The 24,240-nt window shown below is 42.4% G+C and overlaps 1 protein-coding gene across 1 annotated transcript in view; it reads right to left on the minus strand.

Annotated features, from left to right (window-relative positions):
- ryr3 (ryanodine receptor 3) overlaps window positions 1-24,240 on the minus strand; it is a gene marked incomplete at its 5' end in the record, with an annotated part of 215,243 nt that overhangs the window by 73,210 nt on the left and 117,793 nt on the right. The window contains 7 exons of the mRNA XM_083643307.1: window positions 336-438; window positions 1,308-1,479; window positions 1,886-2,021; window positions 3,640-3,743; window positions 6,670-6,802; window positions 11,743-11,857; window positions 12,145-12,418. Coding sequence (XP_083499433.1) covers window positions 336-438; window positions 1,308-1,479; window positions 1,886-2,021; window positions 3,640-3,743; window positions 6,670-6,802; window positions 11,743-11,857; window positions 12,145-12,418 — 1,037 coding nt within the window. The remainder of the gene's footprint in view (window positions 1-335; window positions 439-1,307; window positions 1,480-1,885; window positions 2,022-3,639; window positions 3,744-6,669; window positions 6,803-11,742; window positions 11,858-12,144; window positions 12,419-24,240) is intronic.

Below are 24,240 nucleotides of genomic sequence, written 5' to 3' on the forward strand. Positions count from 1 at the left end.
TCTAAAGTCTCCATTAAAATTCTAATGGAAGTGGATCATTCCACAAAGGTGCAAAAACTCTTAGGGCCATATCTTATGCCCTGTGAAAGTGCAAAGGCAAGCATTATCTTGTATATCTTAGTGCTTAGTCCTGAACGTCGTTATGCCCTGTTATATTTATGTTGTAAACGGAGTCCACAGCACAAGAATTTCACACGTGATACTTGTACTACGGAGTGACAATAAGAATCTTGAATCTTGAATCTTGAACCAAGTCTGGCTATGCCCTTGTTTGCAGGTCTATAATGCAGTATGTCATACTTGGGCTCATGTTGTTATTGTTATGAATGACTCACATGCATCTCTGGGGCGCAGCGCCCCAGCAGATCAATGAGGGCAGAGTAGAAGGACATGATGGCGTTGCTCATATGGATCACCTCCCCCTCTTCTTCACCAGACCTGACACAGAGCGAAATGCACGTCACTGTCTGTCACTTGAACGTTTTTTCTTCTTTTTTTCTTATAGTTAGTTTTAGGAGAGCTATATAGACCAGGGGTATGTACCAAACCAAATTTCCCAGGAACCACTTCCACTGCGGATATTAAAAAAATTGTCCCCATAAAATAAATGTTGCAGATTTAACCATGCAATACTATCAGAAAGGCTAAATAACATCATAAGACTACTGGTACAAAACGGACACACATGCACACAGGCACGAGCGTGCCAACATTAGGCTGTGAAAAAGAGGACCCCTTGGAAAATGTTTTTTTCCCCCTTGCCAAAGTTTCGCTTAAATTTGGAGTGTTATTTAGCCACCATGCTGACAAGATAGTGTAACCGAATGATGGCGAGTCCTCGTGAGGGCCATTAATCAGTTCCGCCAAGGTAGTTAGCTCTGATCACATGGGTGGGAAAGGGGGGGTTCGTCGTGATGTAACAGTAGACGAAATTATACAGTGTTTACAGTTAGTTTATTCTCAAATGTTGAGATTTTGCCCAGAATCCTTCAGCCACACACATCAAAAGCCATATACATTGGTTTAAAGCTGAATGTGTTTTAGGGTTTAGTTACCCTTTAAGAATGACATTGCGTCATATTGAAAGTACAGCATACTAATCTCTTGGCAACTGGGACATATTATTCCATGGTGTGGATCTAAGTTCCCCATACCATTTTATAGGTCACCGTCTGTTAAAGAGCTGCAAACACTAAAATAATTTAATGAATATGATTTCTAAATGCTAAATGCTATTTCCACCCTTAAAAAACAATAACAACTATAAAATCATGGAAGAGAAAGTGGTGTGTATCCGTCCCTAGTACCCTAGGCCTCCAGCGGGCAGGTCCAGGGCAGGGTCTTCAGAGATCTTGATGGCCTCCTCCATGGCAGCCAGCAGCCCCTGCCCCCCCTCCCCCCTCAGGGCGGGGCCGAAACACTCCGGACGCCTGATCAGCAGCTTCACCACCAGGTTGGAGTTCTCCTCCACGCTCTCACCTGATACATGCATGCAACACACACATAGACACACATTTAGCATTCATTCACAACTGGGAGTTTCCCTACACAACCACAGCCATCAACATGTTTCAGCCAATGACAGCGCCATCCTACCAGTTTGGTGCAAACTGCTGTCCCACAAACAAAAAAATAATTTGAAAAGCATGTAAGTAGCTATGCAAAAACCTAGGCTACTAAGATAATTCTATAATCTATTGAAACTCCAAATAATATTTGAGATAGTCAACTTAATAACTCTAAATTTAAACCTTAAAGCATGAGAAGAATTTGTGTGCGTTTGTGGACTCGTCTGGGACTCTCTGGGTGAAATATCTTGCCACACTACAGTACATAATCTACATGCACTGCATAGGGCTCTGCCACACTACAGTATATACTGTACCGTTGCTGAAGACAGCGAATCTCAGGAAGGAGAGGTAGCGCTCTCCCTCTATGGGGTTCCAGCCCAGGTCTGGGTAACCCTTGGCAACCAGAATGGCACAGTTCTGCAGACCACAGGCTGCCAGGTATGTCACCACCTACGCACGCACACACACACACGCACGCACGCACACGCGCACGCACGCACACGCGCACGCACGCACACGCGCACGCGCGCACACACACACACACACACACACACACACACACACACACACACACACACACACACGTTAAATCACAGACCAAACAGATACAGCTCTGCTCCTCTCCTGGGTATTATAATGGCCCACTCTGTCTTTGGCCTGTCAGTGTCAGTAACATTGACGGCTTCAAAGCATTTGCTGAGCTGGCTCATTCAACTTGCACAAAAACATACTTCATTTTTCATAGGGAAAACTGCTGTGCCATCAATTTTCTATTCCTATTATTTCCACCATAAGTCTATGGAGAGAAGTTCTAATAAGAAATAATGTGAGTTATTAGTGATGCAAAGAAGTCTGCTGATTACACTGCGGTCCAGACTGTTTCAAGTACTCTAAAACACTGTAAATACTTCTAAAATGACATATTGACCAGCATTTGAGCAAAAATGACTTCCCAGGGTTTTATGGGTTTTGACAACAGGTTGCTTCTGGACACCTGGACCCAGTCCCATGATTGTGCCTTAAGTTGCCGTGCACCGTCAGATTCATTTAATGCACACTGGCTTTTAATTCCCTGTTTTTCCCATACCTGCTTATAGTTTCCTCAGCACATTTCATCCCTGCTTATAGTTTCCTCAGCACGTTTCAAGTTGTTTGACTTCAATTTGTTTTGCCAATTTCACAATGCAGCTATGCCTATTTTACAAACCAACTGTTCCAAGCGCAGATTTCTACCGATGGAGATAATACAATTAGTGCCTATACCTTGCCAAATACATGTTATTTGTAGGGATGGGGATCCGAGACCCAGTATCGATAGGAATCGATCGATAATTTCTCAAAACCTGAAAATCAATAAGGTCTGAGCTGCTATCAAGACGAGCTGGTCTTATAAGGTAACATCATGTCTCGAGAGGCGAGAGTCATGTCATTTATCTCAAATCACTGGTGTACAAACATACATCGAATAAAGTTTTTGAATGCAATTGAATTTCCTGCCAACCGCTGTTAACTAAACAAAGAATTAAATTGCCTCACCAGGCTAGACAAATTTCATTCTGTTCAGAAATCAAACAGTCAGAGTCAAAGTTAAGCAATAGACGTTCACGGAATTGTCAGTCTTGCTCTGCTTCTCTTTTTTCCTTTTTTCCTGCCCATAGCAAACACTGCAACAGGAAGTGAGCTGGGGTTCAATTTAGAATGTTTTTGTTGTCAAGTTAAAACCGTCTATAAAAGCAATACCAGTTCTGTTAAGAATTTATTGTCATCTCATCTTTCCACCAAATAATAGAAAAGTATCGATAATGTTATCGATAAAGACTCGGATCGTTAAGCAGTCTCGAAAATGGTATCAATATCAATAAAAATTTACGATTCTCATCCCACTAGTTATTTGTGCACTTTATTTTATGATATAATAAAACAAAAAATGCTGTGAGATGAAAAGTTTTTATGCAGAGCAAAGCCGTTTTAAGGCCAATTGATGGTGCAATTATGCCTAATTTAGCTCGACATCAGTTGTTTCTCCCTGCAGCCAGGACATGTTTGATTCCATGCTGAAGTAGCTAACCTTCTCCAGGTCGGGCTCCTCCAGGGCCAGAGCCAGCCCGTTGTTGTCCATCACTGAAGAGGCTGCCACGTCCAAGGGGGTGGAGCCCCGCATCGCCTCAGAGGCTATACACACACACACACACACACACACACACGCACGCGTGCACACACACACACACACACACACACACACACACAGAGACAGAGAAATTGTCAACAGATAAAAGGCACTTTGCATTTCCATACTACCGTAATCAACAGGGGGCAGTCTCTCTCTCTCTCTCTATCTCTCTATCTCTCATCCTAAATCTATATCTATCTATCTATCTATCTATCTTATATATATCTCTGCAGCATATTTTTTTGCTGAAGTAAGAATTTCCAACAGAGCGGAACGTCTTGCAATTCTTATGAATTCCCACGTTTAACAAAGAGCACCGGTCACATCCTTTCAAAAATGCCACATTACTCCAGCAATATTTAATTAAAACAAGGGGAGCAGAGTGTAAACACACAATGCTCAGAGGGAAACATATTTTTTAATGGAGATTGTAATGGAGCGTGCCTCCTATCTGCTACCATGAGCATGATTATGTAGCCATTTCTAGCTTCAAAGCTGTACTGTATGTGTAGAAAAACTGCCAGAGTGAGAGATTACATTCCCATCGACCAGCTATACTCAAAATAATTGCGCTCACAGTACTGTAAAGCAATTAAGATAGGAGTCTTTCCACTAGATGTGTTATAAATCTATCTATCTATAAATCTTCTTGAATTGTTCATTTGGGACAATTAGTAATTAGTAAAGCATCGAATATAAACATTTAGCCATAGAAAACATAGGCCAAGTCTCTCCCAGCACCATCCCATTACCTAAATAACAGCATCCATCTTCTTATCAGGACTATCAGATGGACCGTAGCTAGGCTGCTGTAAATGAGTACTCAAATAGAGTGCCAAAGTTACGCCCTTAGGCATACGAACCAAGGGATTTTCTGCAATTCATTTTTCCATAGGCATTTTGTAAAATGCTTTGACTTGGTCAAACCAAGCGATTCAGCTATATTTAGAAGAGACCATATAACATTTCACTTGGACCAAAACAAAAAATAATAATTATAGAACAATAAACATACAAGACAAACAAACAAACTCAGACACAGGAAAAGAAGAGAGAAAATAATAATAATAATATTAATAATAATAATAAAAACAAAAACATAAATCTTTGACATTTAGCATTTTAACGTGGTGCTACCAGCCGCCACATAAGGTGCTTATGTGCTTGTAAGAGATATTGAGCAGCTTTCAATATTCGTCTGATCGACTATATGGATCACAGCTAATTCTTACCTTTGGTTCCAGTTTTTTGTAAAGCAAATTATTCCCATCAAGTAGCCTAAAAATCAAGTAGTAGTCCGTTCTGAAAGCGGACACCCGCGTGACAAACAGCTGCAGTCTGCTTTTAATAACATTATCGGGGCTGATACTAGGTCCACTGGCGGAACGAAAGGTGTAACAAAATGTCACACCATTCCGTCCTTGTGACTTTTAAACAGGAGGTGAGGCGTAACGATGATTCAAGATTCAAGATTCAAGATTTTTATTGTCACTCCATGGTACAAGTATCACGTGTGAAATTCTTGTGCTGTGGGCTCCGTTTACAACATAGTACAAATGTAGGCATATGAGTGCAAAAACAACAAGAGACACAACAAGCAATAAGGCAGTATAGTGATAAGACAAGTCAGAGACAGTGGCATATTCACTGCACATAGGTGCACATGTCCTGTGCATACTTTAGCCGTGCTTAAACATTTTAAATTCAGCGTATTTGACATATAGGTGCAAATAGCATATTCCTTATTAAACATACAATTAAACTCTGCGTTTTAAATTCGGCGTATTTGACATACGGGTGCAAATAGCATATTCCTTATTAAACATACAATTAAACGTTAGACATACGTAATGGTAGCAGCTTCAGTACGGTACAGTACGGCTACTACACTATTTGTGTATGTTAAGGAGTCTCGTGGCCTGCGGGAAGAAACTGTTCCTCAAGCGATTTGTGCGTGCTTTTGGAACCCTGTATCTTCTCCCTGAGGGTAGCAGGGAGAACAGGCTGTTGTGGGGATGGTTTGTGTCTTTGATGATCTTCAGGGACCTCCTGAGGCACCGCTGTTTATACCGTTCATGCAGATCTGGCAACTCACATCCTGTTACGTGCTGGGCCGCGCGTCTCACTCTCCGTAGCGCCCTGCGGTCCATGGTGGTACAGTTCCCGTACCAGGTGGTGAAGCAGCCAGTCAGCAGGCTTTCAATGGTGCCTCTGTAGAAGTCCGTGAGGATTTCTGGCCTTAGCCCAAATTTCTTCAGGCGCCTGAGTCCATGTTTTCGCTGTTGGGCCTTTTTGACAACAGTGGCGGTGTGGCCGGCCCAAGTCAGGTCCTGGTGGATGTTGACTCCCAGGTACTTGAAGCTGTCCACCCTTTCCACCACTGTGCCGTTGATGGTGATTGGGGGGTGTGTGCCCCCCCCCCCTCCTGTAGTCTACAATGATCTCCTTGGTCTTGGAGACGTTCAGAGAGAGGTGGTTGTCCTGGCACCATTGTTCCAGGGCCCCCACCTCCTCTCTGTAGGCCGTCTCGTCGCCACCCGAGATCAGCCCCACGACCGCTGTGTCGTCTGCAAACTTCACGATGGTGTTCGAAGTTTGAGTCGCCACGCAATGCCCAACGATCGCGGCTTTCACAGGCTGTGTAAAAGAGGCTATTGCTTGCCTCCAAGATAGGTTTGTAGGACAAATGAGTCTTAATCTTTTTTTATGTTTAAAGATGACCCACTACTTCCTCCTCACAGTTAATTTAAAAAGTAAAATATTAAGGAATACATTTTAGCTTGTTTCGGTCCTTGTCTATAAATTGCTTTCTGGACAAGTGGAGGCTTGCTAATTGCTCTGCTTCCTCTCTGAGTGATATGTGTGTAATAATAGTTACAATGGCTCGACAGTGACTGCCAGGAGACAAGCCCCTCTTGTTTGGCTTACCCAGCCCAACACTGCTGTTGTCCAGCAGGTAGCCCAGGTGGTCGAACATGGCCTTCTGGTTCTGACGGCTGATCCGACAGAAGTAGCATAAGAACCGACAGCAGCTGGCCACCATTTTGGGGAAGGCGATCTCCTGTGAGGGAGACATGAAAACACAAACCGAAATGAATCAGAGCCTCAGTTTTTGTTTGTGAAATGGTGTGAAACAAACACAAACAAACAAACAAAACAGCACAGATGTTATCCTGACCTTCTGTCCCTGGCTTCCCAAGGTGTGCCCCACAGTGTTCTAGTCAAGTCACTATAGCTCGAGTCCAAGTGGAGTCTCGAGTCCCCAGTGTTCGAGGCTGAGTCCAAGTCCGAGTCAGCAAAGAAGAGTCCGAGTCAAGTCCCCATTTCCTGAGTTGAGTCCGAGTCCAAGTCATCAAAGTTGAGTCTGCAGGCTTGGAATTTTGTCATTTTAGGGGCAAGGCCAATTGGCCTTGAGTGTCACACATTTTTCTAGGGGACGAATGCCATGAGTGAAATAAGAGGATTTGAGTTGAGTAAACTTTATTATCACCGAAGGGCAATATGTTGCACAGCCAGAAGTACACATTAACAATTGACACACAAACAGATTAAACACAAGAAGAAGGAAAATCAAACAAACAGAATTACATGTTATTTAAAAGGCCAATAGCAGCAGGGACAAACACATTTTTGAACCTCGTTGTCCTGCATCTTAGCGTAATAAATCTGCGACCAGATGGAAGCAACCTGAACTCACTGAACAGGGGGTGGCTAGGGTCAACCTGAACTCACTGAACAGGGGGGTGGCTAGGGTCAACCTGAACTCACTGAACAGGGGGGTGGCTAGGGTCAACCTGAACTCACTGAACAGGGGGTGGCTAGGGTCAACCTGAACTCACTGAACAGGGGGTGGCTAGGGTCAACCTGAACTCACTGAACAGGGGGTGGCTAGGGTCAACCTGAACTCACTGAACAGGGGGTGGCTAGGGTCAACCTGAACTCACTGAACAGGGGGTGGTTAGGGTCAACCTGAACTCACTGAACAGGGGGTGGCTAGGGTCAACCTGAACTCACTGAACAGGGGGTGGCTAGGGTCAACCTGAACTCAGTGAACAGGGGGTGGCTGTGGTCAGCAAAGGTGGACTGGGCCTTCTTTGTGGTTCTGCCTTTGTACACTTGGGTGAGGTCATTGAGGTTAATGCCGGCAATTTTACTGCACATTTTAGCTATACCTAATAACCTGTTCCTGTTTCTCAGGGTAAGTGACCTGAACCAAGCAATAAAAGAGAAGGTTAAAGCAGACTCAATAAAACAAGAATAAAACATCCGCATAAAAGTGGTGTCGACATTAAAACTTCTAAGCTTGCGATAAAAGTACATCCGCTGATGGGCTTTAGCAAAAACAGCATCCGTGTGAGGTTCAAAGGAAAGCTTGTTGTCGATGATTGTCCCCAGATACTTGTACTGCTGAACGACTTCAACAGCTTGTCCATTAATGACGGAATGAGGAATGGGAGGGGAATTTTTTCTAAAATCAATCAACATCTCCTTAGTTTTGGACACGTTTATATCCAAAAAGGAGCGTTTACACCATTCAATAAAATGGAGCCTACAAATCAATAGCCTAAAAGTCTCGCTTGCCAACACATCTGAAACGAGCTAAATCAAATGCAACACATCTGAAAACAAAAACATGAGAAAATTAACATTGTTATATCGAGATAACGAAATAATAAGTTGTTATCACGAGAAAACTGACTTTGTTATATCGAGATAATGAAATAAGTCATTATTATGATAAAACGGTAATAAAAATAAATAAACATGGCCATTCTCGTCTTCCGTAGGGTTTGGTCGTTTTAGTTTACTTTTTATTTCGTTTCAGTTCTAATTTTTGTATTTTTGGTAGCGATGGGAATTTTTTAAGGTATAATAATAGAAGTTTAAAAAGTGTATTTTATATGCAACAACAAATCATAAATACTTTCAAATGTATACTTTTACATACTTTGAAATGTACATTTCTCAATGTGTAAAAAATACCCCAGAAATATTTGCCCCAAATTCTTTCTGTTTCCCACTGCAGATAAACAAAAAGATTGACACTGAAAACATTTCACCCGTATTTTTTACATTATTTTAGTTAGTTTTAGACAAGTTGTAGTTCAAGTATTTGTTTTTTTCACAATATATTCCTCTGGAATTTGGAAACTAAAATTCACTCAGTTCCTTCAAAAATCCAACTAGTGTTTAGTGTTCCACTGCTGACTTGCCTTGCTGAGTTTTATGTCAGTGATCAGATTTTACCCTTGTAAGTCATTGAGCATCCTGCAAAGGGCCATAATCATGATGAGCATCATGAGCAGAGCATTGCCTTGACTAACAAATTCATAACCCAACACTGTCCCAGATGGTTTGATGCAATATTATAAGACGTCATAACCAAGGCAATATTACCAGATATTCAGACAGTAAATATTGCAAACCTGACATACTGTACACTTTACACTCACATACAAGCTATGCTACTGACACTTTACACGGCCACTATAAGTGAACCACAGATATCAAGTGGCAGTAAACAAGTCTGGAATTTATGTCTGGGACTACATGAGATCGTCACGGTCTGATATGACGGCCTGACTGTCTCGCTGAGGCCTGTCTGTCTGTCTTGTCTGTTGGCACGCAGCATGACACTAAATCACAACCTCTTCCAGCTTCTTTCAGCACTGCCCAAAAAGGCCAGGCTTCAGAGGCCTCCTCGCCCCTCTCATGCCTGCTCATACACCCAGTTCCCAGAAGCTCTTTCTCCATATTGGGTTGTTGCTTTTGGCTTATTGTAGTTAGGCTTTAGACTCTCTATGTACTGACTGCAGCACATGCAAATCCATAATGTCACACATTAATTTTACAAGTGGCTTATCAAGCAAAAAAAAATGTACGGTAGCTTCTGTAGGTACTTCAGAACTACCAGAGCAGTTCAGCATCAAGAGCGAAAATAAATCAAAGAACTGAATAATAAAATAATTATTTTCTTTTATAATACATGTATATAAATGACCATGTACAGTATGTGGCAGGTAAGAGGAGATATGTAAACTTTTAATTTCTGTTTACTCATTCACTACACTTAAGGTTTTGAATTTGCATGGCTCAGGTTTCCTCCGCACTGTAATTTTCAGTGTGTCAGCTGTGTGGGCTGTCAACTCAACACATTAGCCTGCGTTTACATGGAGCCACATGAGGAAGCAGCAGCACTTCAGATGACGTCAAACTCCTCGCTGCTATGATTAAGCTGTGGATCAAACTATTATTAGTGAATCATGTGCTGGTAATAAAACAAAATACTTCCCAAAAGAGAAAATGTCCAACACAAAGGTGTAATAGGATCATCTTCTCTATAGGGGATATTAGGTAGCATACCATGCACCATGATGGAGGACCTAATGACAATGCAGGAGGCTGGATGCACAAGAACATTAAATAGTGGTTGACCTGGGAGGCAGCCAGAGGAGAAACTACATGCTTACCTGACCATCATTAACAACACTAGAAATGCCAGTAGAGTTTGAGGATCAAAGAAAATGCCAACAACTCAACAAGGGGCAAAAATGCATAAAGTATCCTTGCATGATTTTAAAAATGTTACAACAAATTGGGTCTTGGAAAAGTCATGGAGGGACACTTTGAAAGCTGAGAGATTTAATTTCCAAAATTCAAATCAGCTGTAAATAGACCAATGGCTTGGCCTCTAGTATCTTCACACCCTTCCCCAGATTGTTCTCCCATTTTGTTTTCAATTGTATACTTGGACAATTCCCCCTCCTGTCCATGTCATTGCTCCACCCCCTCTGATGATCTGGGGAGAGTTGTAGACTAAGAGGGCTGATACACTGAAAACACTTGAAAGGACTAGCGTCAACGGGGCCAAAAATTTCTCAAAGATGACAGCCAATGGCATGTTCGTTATGCGCCTGCGTGAGACCTGATTCATGAAACAAAGCAGCATTTGCCTACCATTTCGCTCACTTAAATGGTTTCGTAATATAGCTACTTCTAATCGAGAATATGTTTGAATATGTCGGTGTTAGTCAGCAGATTTTAGACTTTGTGTACAAAAACTCTCATTGAGTGTGTTTTAACTTTTCATTTTCCTGCCTGGTTTGGTCACCTAAACTGTAGATTTAAGAATAAACTTTCCAGGATTGTGTCAATGGCAAGCAAAGTAGTAGCCTGGTAAACCAGTCGGTCACGTGAACTCACATTTCATTTCGCTCACAACTCACAACTCGTAAATATGCAAAATACGGCCCAGATCGCAGATGCCGACTAATCGGCTGTATGTGTTTTCGGCTTTCATTCTTTCAATCATTTTATTTCCATTTTATACACATTGAGCACACACATATTGAAAAAGTTACTCAATACATTAAAAACAGATGAAACAACAACAAAACAATAATACAATACAGAAAGAAACATCACAGACATAGAACATCATCTATCTAGCTGTAATAGAGAGATGGGGATGCACGATTCCATTGGCACATTACACCGACACAGAAGCTCGAAAATGAAATATCGGCTTCGGCCCGAAGTGAACACCCCTGCCAACCTGACAGGCAGATAAACAATTCTCTCGAACTATGGCGCGGGTTATACAGCCTAAGTTTAAGTAGTTCTCGGCTTAACACATGCTTCCTCCGATACATGTGCAGTCGCCAGCCGCTTCTTTTCACCTGACAGCGTGGGGTTTCACCGGCAGGATGTAGTGCGTGGGAGGATCACACTATTGCCCCTAGTTCCTCTCCCCCTCGAAAAGGGCAGCCCCGACAGACCAGAGGTGCTAGTGCAACAACCAGGACTCATACCCCACCGGCTTCCCACCCGCAGATGTGGCCAATTGTGACTGTAGGAATGTCTGACCAATGTGGAAGCACCGCTACCGGGAATTGAACCTGGGTCTCCGCGGTGGTAGTACCTCTACACTCCCCAGTCACCACCTCTCTCTTGTCATTGTTGACAGTCCGACTAAGTGTGCTGAGATGCAGCGCCGCTTACCTGTGACTTGTCTCCCCCCAGCACGTTGACCATGACCTCCATGACTGTCTCGTGCATGCCCAGCACTCTCATCAGGTTGGGGTGCTGGTAGAAAACCTTGTTGTTCATGATGTCACTGGCAACACAAAGAAAGAGACTTGTGAAGGTCAGGGTATAACGTGCATCCCATCTTTACGAGGCACTACACTGTGCACATGAGATACTATCTGCCGCAGGCACATAGACACAGAAATCAATGCGGATAATACAGTGACTTAACAAGGAATAAAGGTATCATAAAAATAATATCAGTCACAATATTTTCACATTATTGCTACCATTTACACTTCCTTGATCGACTATGGCCTTTGGCAACTTTAAAAGGACAAACATCGCTGCTTTTATTTTGACATATGGTCTCACCCCAGTCCGTCGATCATGAGTTTCTCTTCCTCCTTGCCCATGCGTACGGACAGCAGAGAGCGGATCTGGCCCAGGGAGGCGAGCAGGTTGATGGCGTCCTGCACGGAGGCGGCGCTGATGGTGTAGGTCTTCCTCATGGCACGCAGCAGCTCCCCGATGCCGTCGTACTGCCGCCTCAGCAGGCTGAACATCACCCTGACCAGCTCCGGGTCCTGGATATGAGACTCCTGGGCCCAGCTCGTTATGGTCTGGGAGATCAGCTCCTTCAGGTTGGCTGGAGTTCAACAAGGCAAGAGTTCAATGGTCACCATCCACACAGTGACTAATACTATCGAGGTCTTACACTGGGCGAAAAGGGACAGAATCCAGAAATATTATGATTGGATATCTGAGATTATTTAGAGAATATGGACCATATTCAGAGTTTTTCAAAGATGCACTCAATATACATTGTGAGGACATACTGTATACTGTATTATACTACTAGGATACCAGATACATTTTATTTTTGTCATGTATGTATATATGACATTGCGTCATGTCTGGATATATCTACAGTAGAATACTGGTTGAGTTCATATGGATTCTCTAGAGAATACAGACCCTTTCCAATGCATATTCATAGTTGTGTTGGCATATACTATATCTGGTAGAAAGATACAGACAATGCTTTGCTCTGTAGTGACGTTTTCTATTCTATTTTAATCTAAAAGCTATTTAAGTTGACATTGTGTGCAGTTTACCTGCATCATGTTACACCATGTCTGGGTATTTAAGTTGAGATTGTGTGCAGTTTACCTGCATCATGTTACACCATGTCTGGGTATTTAAGTTGAGATTGTGTGCAGTTTACCTGCATCATGTTACACCATGTCTGGCTATTTAAGTTGAGATTGTGTGCAGTTTACCTGCATCATGTTACACCATGTCTGGCTATTTAAGTTGAGATTGTGTGCAGTTTACCTGCATCATGTTACACCATGTCTGGGTATTTAAGTTGAGATTGTGTGCAGTTTACTGACATCATGTTACACCATGTCTGGCTATTTAAGTTGAGATTGTGTGCAGTTTACCTGCATCATGTTACACCATGTCTGGCTATTTAAGTTGAGATTGTGTGCAGTTTACTGACATCATGTTATACCATGTCTGGCTATTTAAGTTGAGATTGTGTGCAGTTTACTGACATCATGTTACACCATGTCTGGGTATTTAAATTGAGGTTGTGTGCAGTTTACCTGCATCATGTTACACCATGTCTGGCTATTTAAGTTGAGATTGTGTGCAGTTTACTGACATCATGTTACACCATGTCTGGCTATTTAAGTTGAGATTGTGTGCAGTTTACTGACATCATGTTACACCATGTCTGGGTATTTAAATTGAGGTTGTGTGCAGTTTACCTGCATCATGTTACACCATGTCTGGGTATTTAAGTTGAGATTGTGTGCAGTTTACTGACATCATGTTACACCATGTCTGGCTATTTAAGTTGAGATTGTGTGCAGTTTACTGACATCATGTTACACCATGTCTGGGTATTTAAATTGAGGTTGTGTGCAGTTTACCTGCATCATGTTATACCATGTCTGGGTATTTAAGTTGAGATTGTGTGCAGTTTACTGACATCATGTTACACCATGTCTGGCTATTTAAGTTGAGATTGTGTGCAGTTTACTTGCATCATGTTACACCATGTCTGGCTATTTAAGTTGAGATTGTGTGCAGTTTACTTGCATCATGTTACACCATGTCTGGCTATTTAAGTTGAGATTGTGTGCAGTTTACTGACATCATGTTATACCATGTCTGGCTATTTAAGTTGAGATTGTGTGCAGTTTAGCTGCATCATGTTACACCATGTCTGGCTATTTAAGTTGAGATTGTGTGCAGTTTACCTGCATCATGTTACACCATGTCTGGCTATTTAAGTTGAGATTGTGTGCAGTTTACTGACATCATGTTATACCATGTCTGGCTATTTAAGTTGAGATTGTGTGCAGTTTACTGACATCATGTTATAGCATGTCTGGCTATTTAAGTTGAGATTGTGTGCAGTTTACTGACATCATGTTACACCATGTCTGGCTATTTAAGTTGAGATTGTGTGCAGTTTACTGACATCATGTTATACCATGTCTGGCTATTTAAGTTGAGATTGTGTGCAGTTTACTGACATCATGTTATACCATGTCTGGCTATTTAAGTTGAGATTGTGTGCAGTTTACTGACATCATGTTATACCATGTCTGGCTATTTAAGTTGAGATTGTGTGCAGTTTACTGACATCATGTTACACCATGTCTGGGTATTTAAATTGAGGTTGTGTGCAGTTTACCTGCATCATGTTATACCATGTCTGGGTATTTAAGTTGAGATTGTGTGCAGTTTACTGACATCATGTTACACCATGTCTGGCTATTTAAGTTGAGATTGTGTGCAGTTTACTTGCATCATGTTACACCATGTCTGGCTATTTAAGTTGAGATTGTGTGCAGTTTACTTGCATCATGTTACACCATGTCTGGCTATTTAAGTTGAGATTGTGTGCAGTTTACTGACATCATGTTATACCATGTCTGGCTATTTAAGTTGAGATTGTGTGCAGTTTAGCTGCATCATGTTACACCATGTCTGGCTATTTAAGTTGAGATTGTGTGCAGTTTACCTGCATCATGTTACACCATGTCTGGCTATTTAAGTTGAGATTGTGTGCAGTTTACTGACATCATGTTATACCATGTCTGGCTATTTAAGTTGAGATTGTGTGCAGTTTACTGACATCATGTTATACCATGTCTGGCTATTTAAGTTGAGATTGTGTGCAGTTTACTGACATCATGTTATACCATGTCTGGCTATTTAAGTTGAGATTGTGTGCAGTTTACTGACATCATGTTATACCATGTCTGGCTATTTAAGTTGAGATTGTGTGCAGTTTACTGACATCATGTTATACCATGTCTGGCTATTTAAGTTGAGATTGTGTGCAGTTTACTGACATCATGTTATACCATGTCTGGCTATTTAAGTTGAGATTGTGTGCAGTTTACTGACATCATGTTATACCATGTCTGGCTATTTAAGTTGAGATTGTGTGCAGTTTACTGACATCATGTTATACCATGTCTGGCTATTTAAGTTGAGATTGTGTGCAGTTTACTGACATCATGTTATACCATGTCTGGCTATTTAAGTTGAGATTGTGTGCAGTTGACTGGCAATCATGTTACACGATGTCTGGGTATTTAAATTGACATTTTTCCAACAGTTGCCTCTCACTGCCAATTGGAGCCACCAGCATGGGAAGTGGCCTAGTGCTGCTTTAAATCCACCATGCTGCAGATGAGGCAGCATCAAAACACAGCATTGCACTGATGATTCTAGCAAAATGGAATCCATTGGAGTGAAGTCGGCAATGAAAACATTTGCCGGGGATGAAAATGTGTCAGCAGCAGGCTGGAACTCCAGTCCATCGTTCTCCGTGCCACTGAATTCAAAGTAAAATGCCTTATAATGTTGCAAAAATATGGCAGATTTACCACAGGTGTCCGAGGGAAACGACAGGGAAAGCATTGTTTCTGGGGCTTGCAGTCCTGGAGTGATTATATTGTGTTTGCTGAGTCAGGGCTCCTGTAGCTGGGCTGTTATTTCATCCTCGACACAAATCAATGTGGCTGCACACACAGATACACACACAGCCAGGGTTCCAATTGGACCTTGGCTTTCGGGGGAGCCCTATTTTGCAGGTGTTAGTGGCTTTGGATGCCAGCGGAAATTTCTGGCGGTTTGAAGACAGATTTGGAGGAATATCTCATTTTAAATGAACATTTAGACTGTTGTGATGTCATTATTCAATCAATATTTTCTCCTTTTCTCACTCATTGCCTGCCCTGTCTATTAGGAGAAAAAGTCGATTAAATTGCATTTGGCAACATGTAAAACCACTTTAAAACTTCGTATCTCAAAAAATAAATAAGTGACCTAGCTACCTAGGGACTGTCTAAAAAGTGCATCATCAATAAGAGATAGGCTACTACAAAAAAATACAATATTTTTCCAAACTAAGTGCATAACCATCATTGATGTGGTAGGTGATCTTGGTGAAACATCCCTATTTTTATAGTTTAGTTTTAGGGCTCTCCCTCAATGTCTCAAATTATTCTTTCAGGTGAGCCCATGTGCTTTTCAGGGGAGCTGAGCTCCCCTTAGCTCCAATTTGAACTATGCACACAGCAGAGATAAGCTTTATTTCACCTTTATTTCACCAGGTAGTCACTTGAGATCAATGATCTCTTTTTCGAGCAAGACCTGGCCAAACTAGCTTACAGGTTACAGTGTGGAACAACACCAATTACTTGAAGAAAACTGTCTTCTATAGGTCCATTGCTTCTTGGAATTGGTTACCATCCAAAATCTGTTCAATCAAAGGGAGGGCTAGTTTTAAAAGGATGCTCAGATCACATCTTCACTCATAATGATGTCTGGAATCTAACTTTCTCTTTTATGTCTGTTTTCTCATGTCATGTATTTAGTAGTAAGTATAATATAATAATATTTGGGTTTGGCTAGCTAGAGGGCCAGCTGACCCCGCTATTGTCGGTACTAGCTTAGATATGCTTTTTAGTCTCTTCCGTTTCTATTCTCTATCTATCTTAGCTTAGATCTGTCTTAGCTTAGATCTGTTTTTGATTCTCTTATGTTTTTTACCTTGTGTTTTTGTACTCTAATCATTGTCCCTCATGTAATGCGTTTTTGTCTTGGAACCCAGGAAGACTAGCTGTCGCCCAGGCGGCAGCTAATGGGGATCCTTTTTAAATAAACAAATAAACACCAGGCTAGACTGTCTAAGCGATTAACAGTGACACTCAACTTGCGGCCCGGGGGCCAGATGCAGCTGCGATAGAGTGCAGAGTGGCCCCCCAACCATTTTCTAATTCACAATGAAAACCAATGTTAAATAGAGTTTGACTGAGCTCCAGCTAAATTGTCAAATATCGCAGCCTGCTCAACACCCAGGCACTTATATGTACTTAACTAACTTAACTTAAAATGGCAAATGACACCACCCTGGGCTCTCAGCCTTGTGTCTATGACACCACCTTGGGCCCTCAGTCTTGTGTCTATGACACCACCTTGGGCCCTCAGTCTTGTGTCTATGACACCACCTTGGGCCCTCGGTCTTGTGTCTATGACACCACCTTGGGCCCTCAGTCTTGTGTCTATGACACCACCTTGGGCTAAAAGATCAGGTTTTCCTACAGATACAATCAAACTAGTCATTATGATCAGAAGCTGCACAGCAACTCCACCACCAGAGCTGCGGTTATTACATTTTTACATTTCAGCCATTTAGCACACACGCTGAGCCAAAGTGACTTCTAATGCCTGGAACAATGGAAAAAGCTTAGATTTATGTATCACCTACATTAGGGGCAGCCAATAAGGTAAAACAACAGTGCCAAAATGGCAGAAAAAGTTACACATTTTTGCGTAATCCTGGAAAATTATAGTATTTTCCCTTTTCAGCAAGGCAAATCGCCGGCTAAGCATTTGGTACAGAACTAAGAGCCAAGCAAAAGTATATTTATTTCTGTATTCTCGTCAAGATAAGAGCAAGATTCAGCAGAGATTATGCTGCCTGCTGCTGCTCTTGCCGCTTAGCTTTTGCTAGGCTGCTTCAGCTGAGAGCACTAGAAGAGATAGATATTTCAAGCTCTATTGCCCATACATCTACATTCATGGCGATCATACGAAATCAATAAAGCATTCGCATTACGTGTGTGTGCGCGTGTGCGTGTGTGTGTGGGCGTCTGTGATTGTGTCTTGCCTTAAGGGATTTCTTATTCAGGGACGCTCCAAAAAAGGTACTTCTGTATTAGGGATGTGAATTTTCAGTTAATTTTACTTTCGATTAACTGACACGCATAACCGGTTAATAATGGGTTAATTAAAAAAAGATGAAGAGGTGAAATAAGACAGCTGGCACGTGCCTTTCATTCCAGCGCTCCATTGGGTTTCAGACAGCATATGCGACCATTATTTTAGAGTGTGCTGCGAGTCCGGTACTGCATGCTTCCCACACTACCAAATTCTTCAGTAGAATCGATGTGGAAGACGCAGCTTGTTGCTGGAAACACGAGGAGCAATCACTCTAAACACTGAAGAAGAGGAAGAACAAGTAACCTCACGCCCCATGCAGACGAGCGACGTAGACGCCGGCTGTCGCTGCTGCCCATTCATTTTGTCACTGTAGTCTACACGGGGCGTCAGCAGCTCGTCAAGTAATGTGTGTGTAGAGAGAGTTTCCATGAGCGCTGTTCTCTCAAACGCTTGGAAAAGATGCAGCATTTTTAGCCTTTCTGTACGGGGCGTCAGGGAAGAATTGTTTTACGCTGCCTGGCGCTCCACTGCCCTAACTACTAGAAAATTGAAGAGCAGCATCGCACAATTTACATCGTACTTTGTTGCCTTTCTGGACGAAATAGTCCCACACAGGAGTTTTTTTTAAACACGCTTCGACATGTTCCTTTCTTTTTGTTTTTCAACCATCCCATTCACTCGTCTGGTCAAAGCAGAGAGGAGCAGAGGGGGGCGGGGGGTGTGGCATACGTGCTGCATGTGTGTGCGTGCACTGCCAGATGTGTTTGATCAGACATCAGACAACAAGTAGGTATGAATGAAAATCGACATCAACCATATAGTTATTGCCAAATCAAGCTTTTGCTTGGTTGCTTGTGCCATGTTTTAATATACTTATGTTAACATTGCTTCCCACAAACACTGTTGTATGCAAATTAACATGCAAATTGACAGTTTAACCAACATGCTTAACCAATCAAAGATGTTCTCGGCGGTTAAACGGTTAACCATTGACATCCCTACTCCGTACAACAAATGTATACCTCTACAGTCTTTCATATAGACTGTAGTAGAGAAGGTATAAAATATGTAGTGTATATGGAGACTTTTAAATAAGATTTCTGCATAGAAGCATGGTACTGGGATTTATAAGTGTTGGGTATACTGTATGACGCTGCAAATCTCTGATCTGATTTGTTTTTGGCTGTGTAAAGATGAATTTGTGTTTTATAGTGACTGTACCTTTTGCATCGCTTCCCCGTGTTCCTCCCCTCCTCGTGTCAGAAAAAAATAAGGCAGCCATTAGCTCTCCCTCTGTGCCAGGGCCGGCCTAATAAAGACAGACTTCCCAACACTGAAACATCCATTCATCATCAGCAAACATCCGCTGTCAGACATTGGTTACTGGGTTAAAGGTAACGAGTTGGACGCTGGTTACTGGGTTAAAGGTAACGAGTGGGACATTGGTTACTGGGTTAACCAGTGTCCAATTCATTACCTTTAACCCAGAGCGCACCTACGACGCACAATCCTACAGGGGAAGGGGGGGGGGGGGGGGGGGGTGTGATTGGAAACGTGATTGGAAACGAGGATTGTCTGCAGTCCTTGGAACTGCAGACAATCCTCGTTTCCAAGGACTGCAGGCACCACTGTGGGTTCATTACTTCACTCCCCAGGTGCAGCCAGAGGATTTTTCTTCTTCTTTTGTTTTGTTTTAATGAAAGAGGTACTCTCCCGACCTTGTGTATTTTATCCTCATTTAGAGCAGAGGAGGGTGACACAAGTGGAAGAATCACATTGTATCAATGCGTAAAGCAACACAACTAAAGTGCAGCCCAAGCGTGGGAGGGTTCATTACAAAGTTTTGAAGTGCAGCCAGGCTGACCCCCTGGGCCACATCTTAAACAACTTTCATCTATTAGGGATGACAAGTACTCAAGAGAGAGGACAAAGAAACACCGTAAGTATGGCCGAGAATGATGAACTTTGAGCGCTCAATTCAAATAGTCCAGCATCTGAAGCAAGCACAGGGTCAGATTCAAACAGAATCCTAATGAGTGTGCGTGTGTGTGTGTGTGTGTGTGTATGTGTGTGTGTGTGAGAGAGAGAGAGAGAATGAGAGAGGGAGAACTGAGAAGCAAGCCGCCCTGAAGGTGAGTACAGCTCCACACCTGCTCTGCATCATCTCAAACAGTGGCTCACATGGGAGACATCCAAGAAAATCCCTCCCCTGTTGACTCCCCTGTCTGCAAGCTAATCAGCAAACCAAAACATATGGTGGCATTTCAGAACAATTGTGATGAAGTGCTGCTGAATCCAGCCTTAGTGCAAGGGGATTAGGAAATGGCTACGCTCTCAATGTTTAATATTTATATATTACAAAATATGTTACATCAGTAATGCTACTTACTACTATATATATATATATATATATATATATATATATATATATATATATATATATATATATATATACACACACACACACACACACACACTCAAAAAAAAAATCCTAGTGTGTACACAGTGGTGCAATAGTAGTAATCTACTTTTTAACCTTTATGAACAAATTCCAATTCTATTTTCTGAAAAGGGTTAATTTATCCTTTTTCCCCCTGTTACAAAATCATATCTTCATCTAATTTGCATAAACTACTTGTTATAATTTATACTACGAATTGTGATGAATGGCTTATGAAATTATGTATAAAAAATTAAAAGAGACATGCAGGGGTGTAGTGCTATTTATTTAGGTTGCAGAGCACACCTACGACGCACAATCCTACAGCGGGGATTGTCTACTTCACTATATAATTATTATAGTGATACTACATAAACTCTCAAGGGTGATTTCCCACTGGGGACCCGGGAGCGCAACAGAGCACACTTGTCCCCAAATTGACCCCAGATGCGGTTTGTTTCATGAGTGTGAACGTTGCGTTGCCCAGGCACAGAACAGCATACCGCGACCCATTGAAAAGGTGGTCTGGGGAACGCCTTGGCGTGCCCGGGGATGGAACACTTGCGAATGTGAACGCCAACCGTACCAAACCACGTAGACAACACACAGGCGAGGATACCATCCAGGCGTAGTTGATGACGCAAGTGAGCAAGAGTTCCGTTCCCGAGCACAGAAGGAATTTTGTAATGTGAAAGCTGACCAGCGGGGGAGCGCTATCAAGAGCAAAACGCAGTCCAGCCTGGTGACGCGACGGTAGGAAGCATTACACCATACATTACACACTAAAAGACGAAAATGCTATCCATGTAAATATTGCAACGCCTTTCTCAAAATTCAACTCCAGGTGCAATTTATGATTGCCCAACGAGCATTGCTGAACGTCACGTTAAGTTCCATTATCGCTGGGCGCTGATTTTGGATGCTGTCACTCATAAGATTTATAAGTACTAGGCGATAGGAGAATGCAACGTGGGTGCAGAGACAATAACACAGAAGCCTTGCTTTATGATTAGGGCTGTGAATCTTCACTGGCCTCACGATTCGATTCGATTACGATTCATCTGTCAACGATTTGATTCGATTCGATTAAACGATGCATCACGATGCATCGCGATGTGTTCTGACTCCTGTCAGTGTTTAATTAATATTAGCGACACCCAGTGGGGATTTTTGATACTACACCTTTAAAAGAATGATGTGTGGTACTGTGCCTTTAAGAAATCTCCCCAAATGTCTGTAGCCTCCATTTTGTGGCCAGTCAACACAGCACAGCCGACCAGTGCACAAGCAGGCTCAATGCTCCACCTCAGAGTTGTTTGTTTGTTCCTTGGAGTAGATCTATCAGTGAGTATGGTTGCTCTAGCTTTATTTACCCTGGTCATAACGTTATGTGCTTTAGAATATTGTTGAAAACATTACTTTAAGTTCTATAAACAGAGTTAACTATGCTAATGCTAATCGGGGAGCTAACTGTTAGCATAGGCTAAGCTAGGCTACATAGGCTTAGTTAACACATGGGTGAGCTTTATTTATGTTGGTTGCTACATTGTTACGTGGGTATGCTGCCATTTATTGCATTTTATACCTCATTTACTTACCTGGGAATGAATGCTACTATAAATAAGCTGTTTGTTTACCTTAGTTATTTATAGTTAGTTACCTACCTGATTTGCAAACCTGTAAAGAAAATATTGCTACTCACCGCAGTCTGAAACATGTGAAGAAAATGTTACTTACCTGTTACTCACCTGAAAACCTGTAAAAAGAGAAATGATTAGTAATGTTGTTACACATTTTATTTGATTAAGACTGTAACATATTGTGTATTGTCATTTTTGTGTTGCAGTTTTACAAAAACTAACAAGCTTCAGTAAATCACGGTCAACAAGAAGTCCAGCCTACTGAGTCTTATGTTCGCTATCTGTCTAACTATACAGTGACGTATCTGCCAGGACAGAATAGTAAAATGATATCCACACAGCGGGAGAAGACAGCAAAATAACTCTGTGATCAGCACGAAGCTGCTTAAACCTTCAGACTCAGTCAAGAAACATCGCCAAGATGAGTCGCCACGACGATGAAGAACATCAGTCTCTGCAAACAAGGTCCCGAGCCTCAATAACTCACAAGTCCTCTAGAACTTCAACCCGGACGTCTGCCAGCGCCGCTGCGACAAGGGCTAGAGCCAAAGCCGAAGCAGCAAAAATAAAGGTGTCCTATGCAGAAAAGGAAGCAACCATGATGAAAGAAAAGGCTCTGATAGAGGCAAACCTTCATGTTTTAAGGCAAGAGAAAGAAGCTACAGCAGCATCAAAAGAGGCGGCAATATTCGAAGAAGCAGCAGCAGCAGAACATATGGAAAGAGACCATCTTAGTGAGTTACAGGATTTAACTCTTGATGATCCAGCAAAACGCACCAATGACTATATAAACACTCAATCATTTGAACAACATGCTGGACAGGAGCTTCAATATGCTATGTCACCACAGCCAATTCCTCATGACAAAATCCTGAGACCCCCACCCCCTACTGGCATTTCACTGAATTCAGTTTACGAGTCCCTTGAGGGTGAAGGTGAGCTCAAACCCATTGACGGCATACAGTACACAGCTCCCCCTGCCGCTCGTGTATTTTTCCCAAGGCCAGAATACTCACCTGTGACTCCACATGCCTTAAATAAATATTCAGCACCTATTCCTCTTACCTCTGGCCAGGCCCAGTATGTGAACTACTCACCTGCAACTCAGCATACCCCTGACCTAGCTCAAAATAAAAAATACTTAGCTGCCACTGCCCCTCATACCCCTGACCTAGCCAAGTATCTTGTGAGAAAGGAGATGGTGAGTTCTGGTCTCCTTGCCTTTGATGATTGTCCAGAAAATTACTGGGCCTGGAAATCGTCTTTCCTAGCAGCCATAAGAGAACTGGACCTGTCTGACCAGGAAGAGCTCAACCTCCTCATCAAATGGCTCGGGCCCGAGTCATCAGCTCAAGCCAAGCGGATAAGGTCAGTGTATGTTCATAACCCTAGAGCGGGTGTGGCTATGATATGGCAGCGCTTGGAGGAAACTTATGGGAGCTCAGAGGTGATCGAGAATGCCCTACTGAAACGGCTAGAGACTTTCCCATCCATCTCAAACAAAGACGCACACCAGCTCCGAGAATTAGGTGACTTGTTGCAGGAGATAGATGCTGCTAAATCAGGTGGATTCTTGCCTGGTCTTATGTATCTGGACACTGCAAGAGGTGTTAATCCCATAGTCGAAAAGCTTCCTTTCAGCCTACGAGAGCGCTGGATTATGCAGGGATCCAAATATAAAGAGAATTATCGTGTCTCTTTCCCTCCATTCGGCTTTTTTGTCAGTTTCGTATGTTCTCAGGCTAAGATCAAAAATGACCCCAGTTTCGCATTCAATCTCTCTACTACCCCAAGCCACACCAGGGTGGAAAAGGCATCAAAATACTTCCCCAACACAGCTGTGTCAGTTAGAAAAACCGATATCACTGCTGCAACTACTGCTTCACAGTCTAGCTCAGCTGCCAAGAAGGGCGAACCAGACAAACAATGTCCTGTACATAATAAACCTCATCCATTGTCAAAATGTCGCTGGTTCCGAGGAAGACACCTTGATGAGAGAAAAGCATACTTAAAAGATAATTCGATCTGCTTTCGATGTTGTGCCACAACCAAGCATATGGCTAAAGATTGCAAGGCAACACTTGAATGCAAGGAGTGTGAAAGCGACAAACATATCTCAGCGATGCATCCCTG

This window comes from Poromitra crassiceps (genome assembly GCF_964638095.1).
Source record: "Poromitra crassiceps genome assembly, chromosome: 9".
NCBI lineage: Eukaryota > Metazoa > Chordata > Actinopteri > Beryciformes > Melamphaidae > Poromitra > Poromitra crassiceps.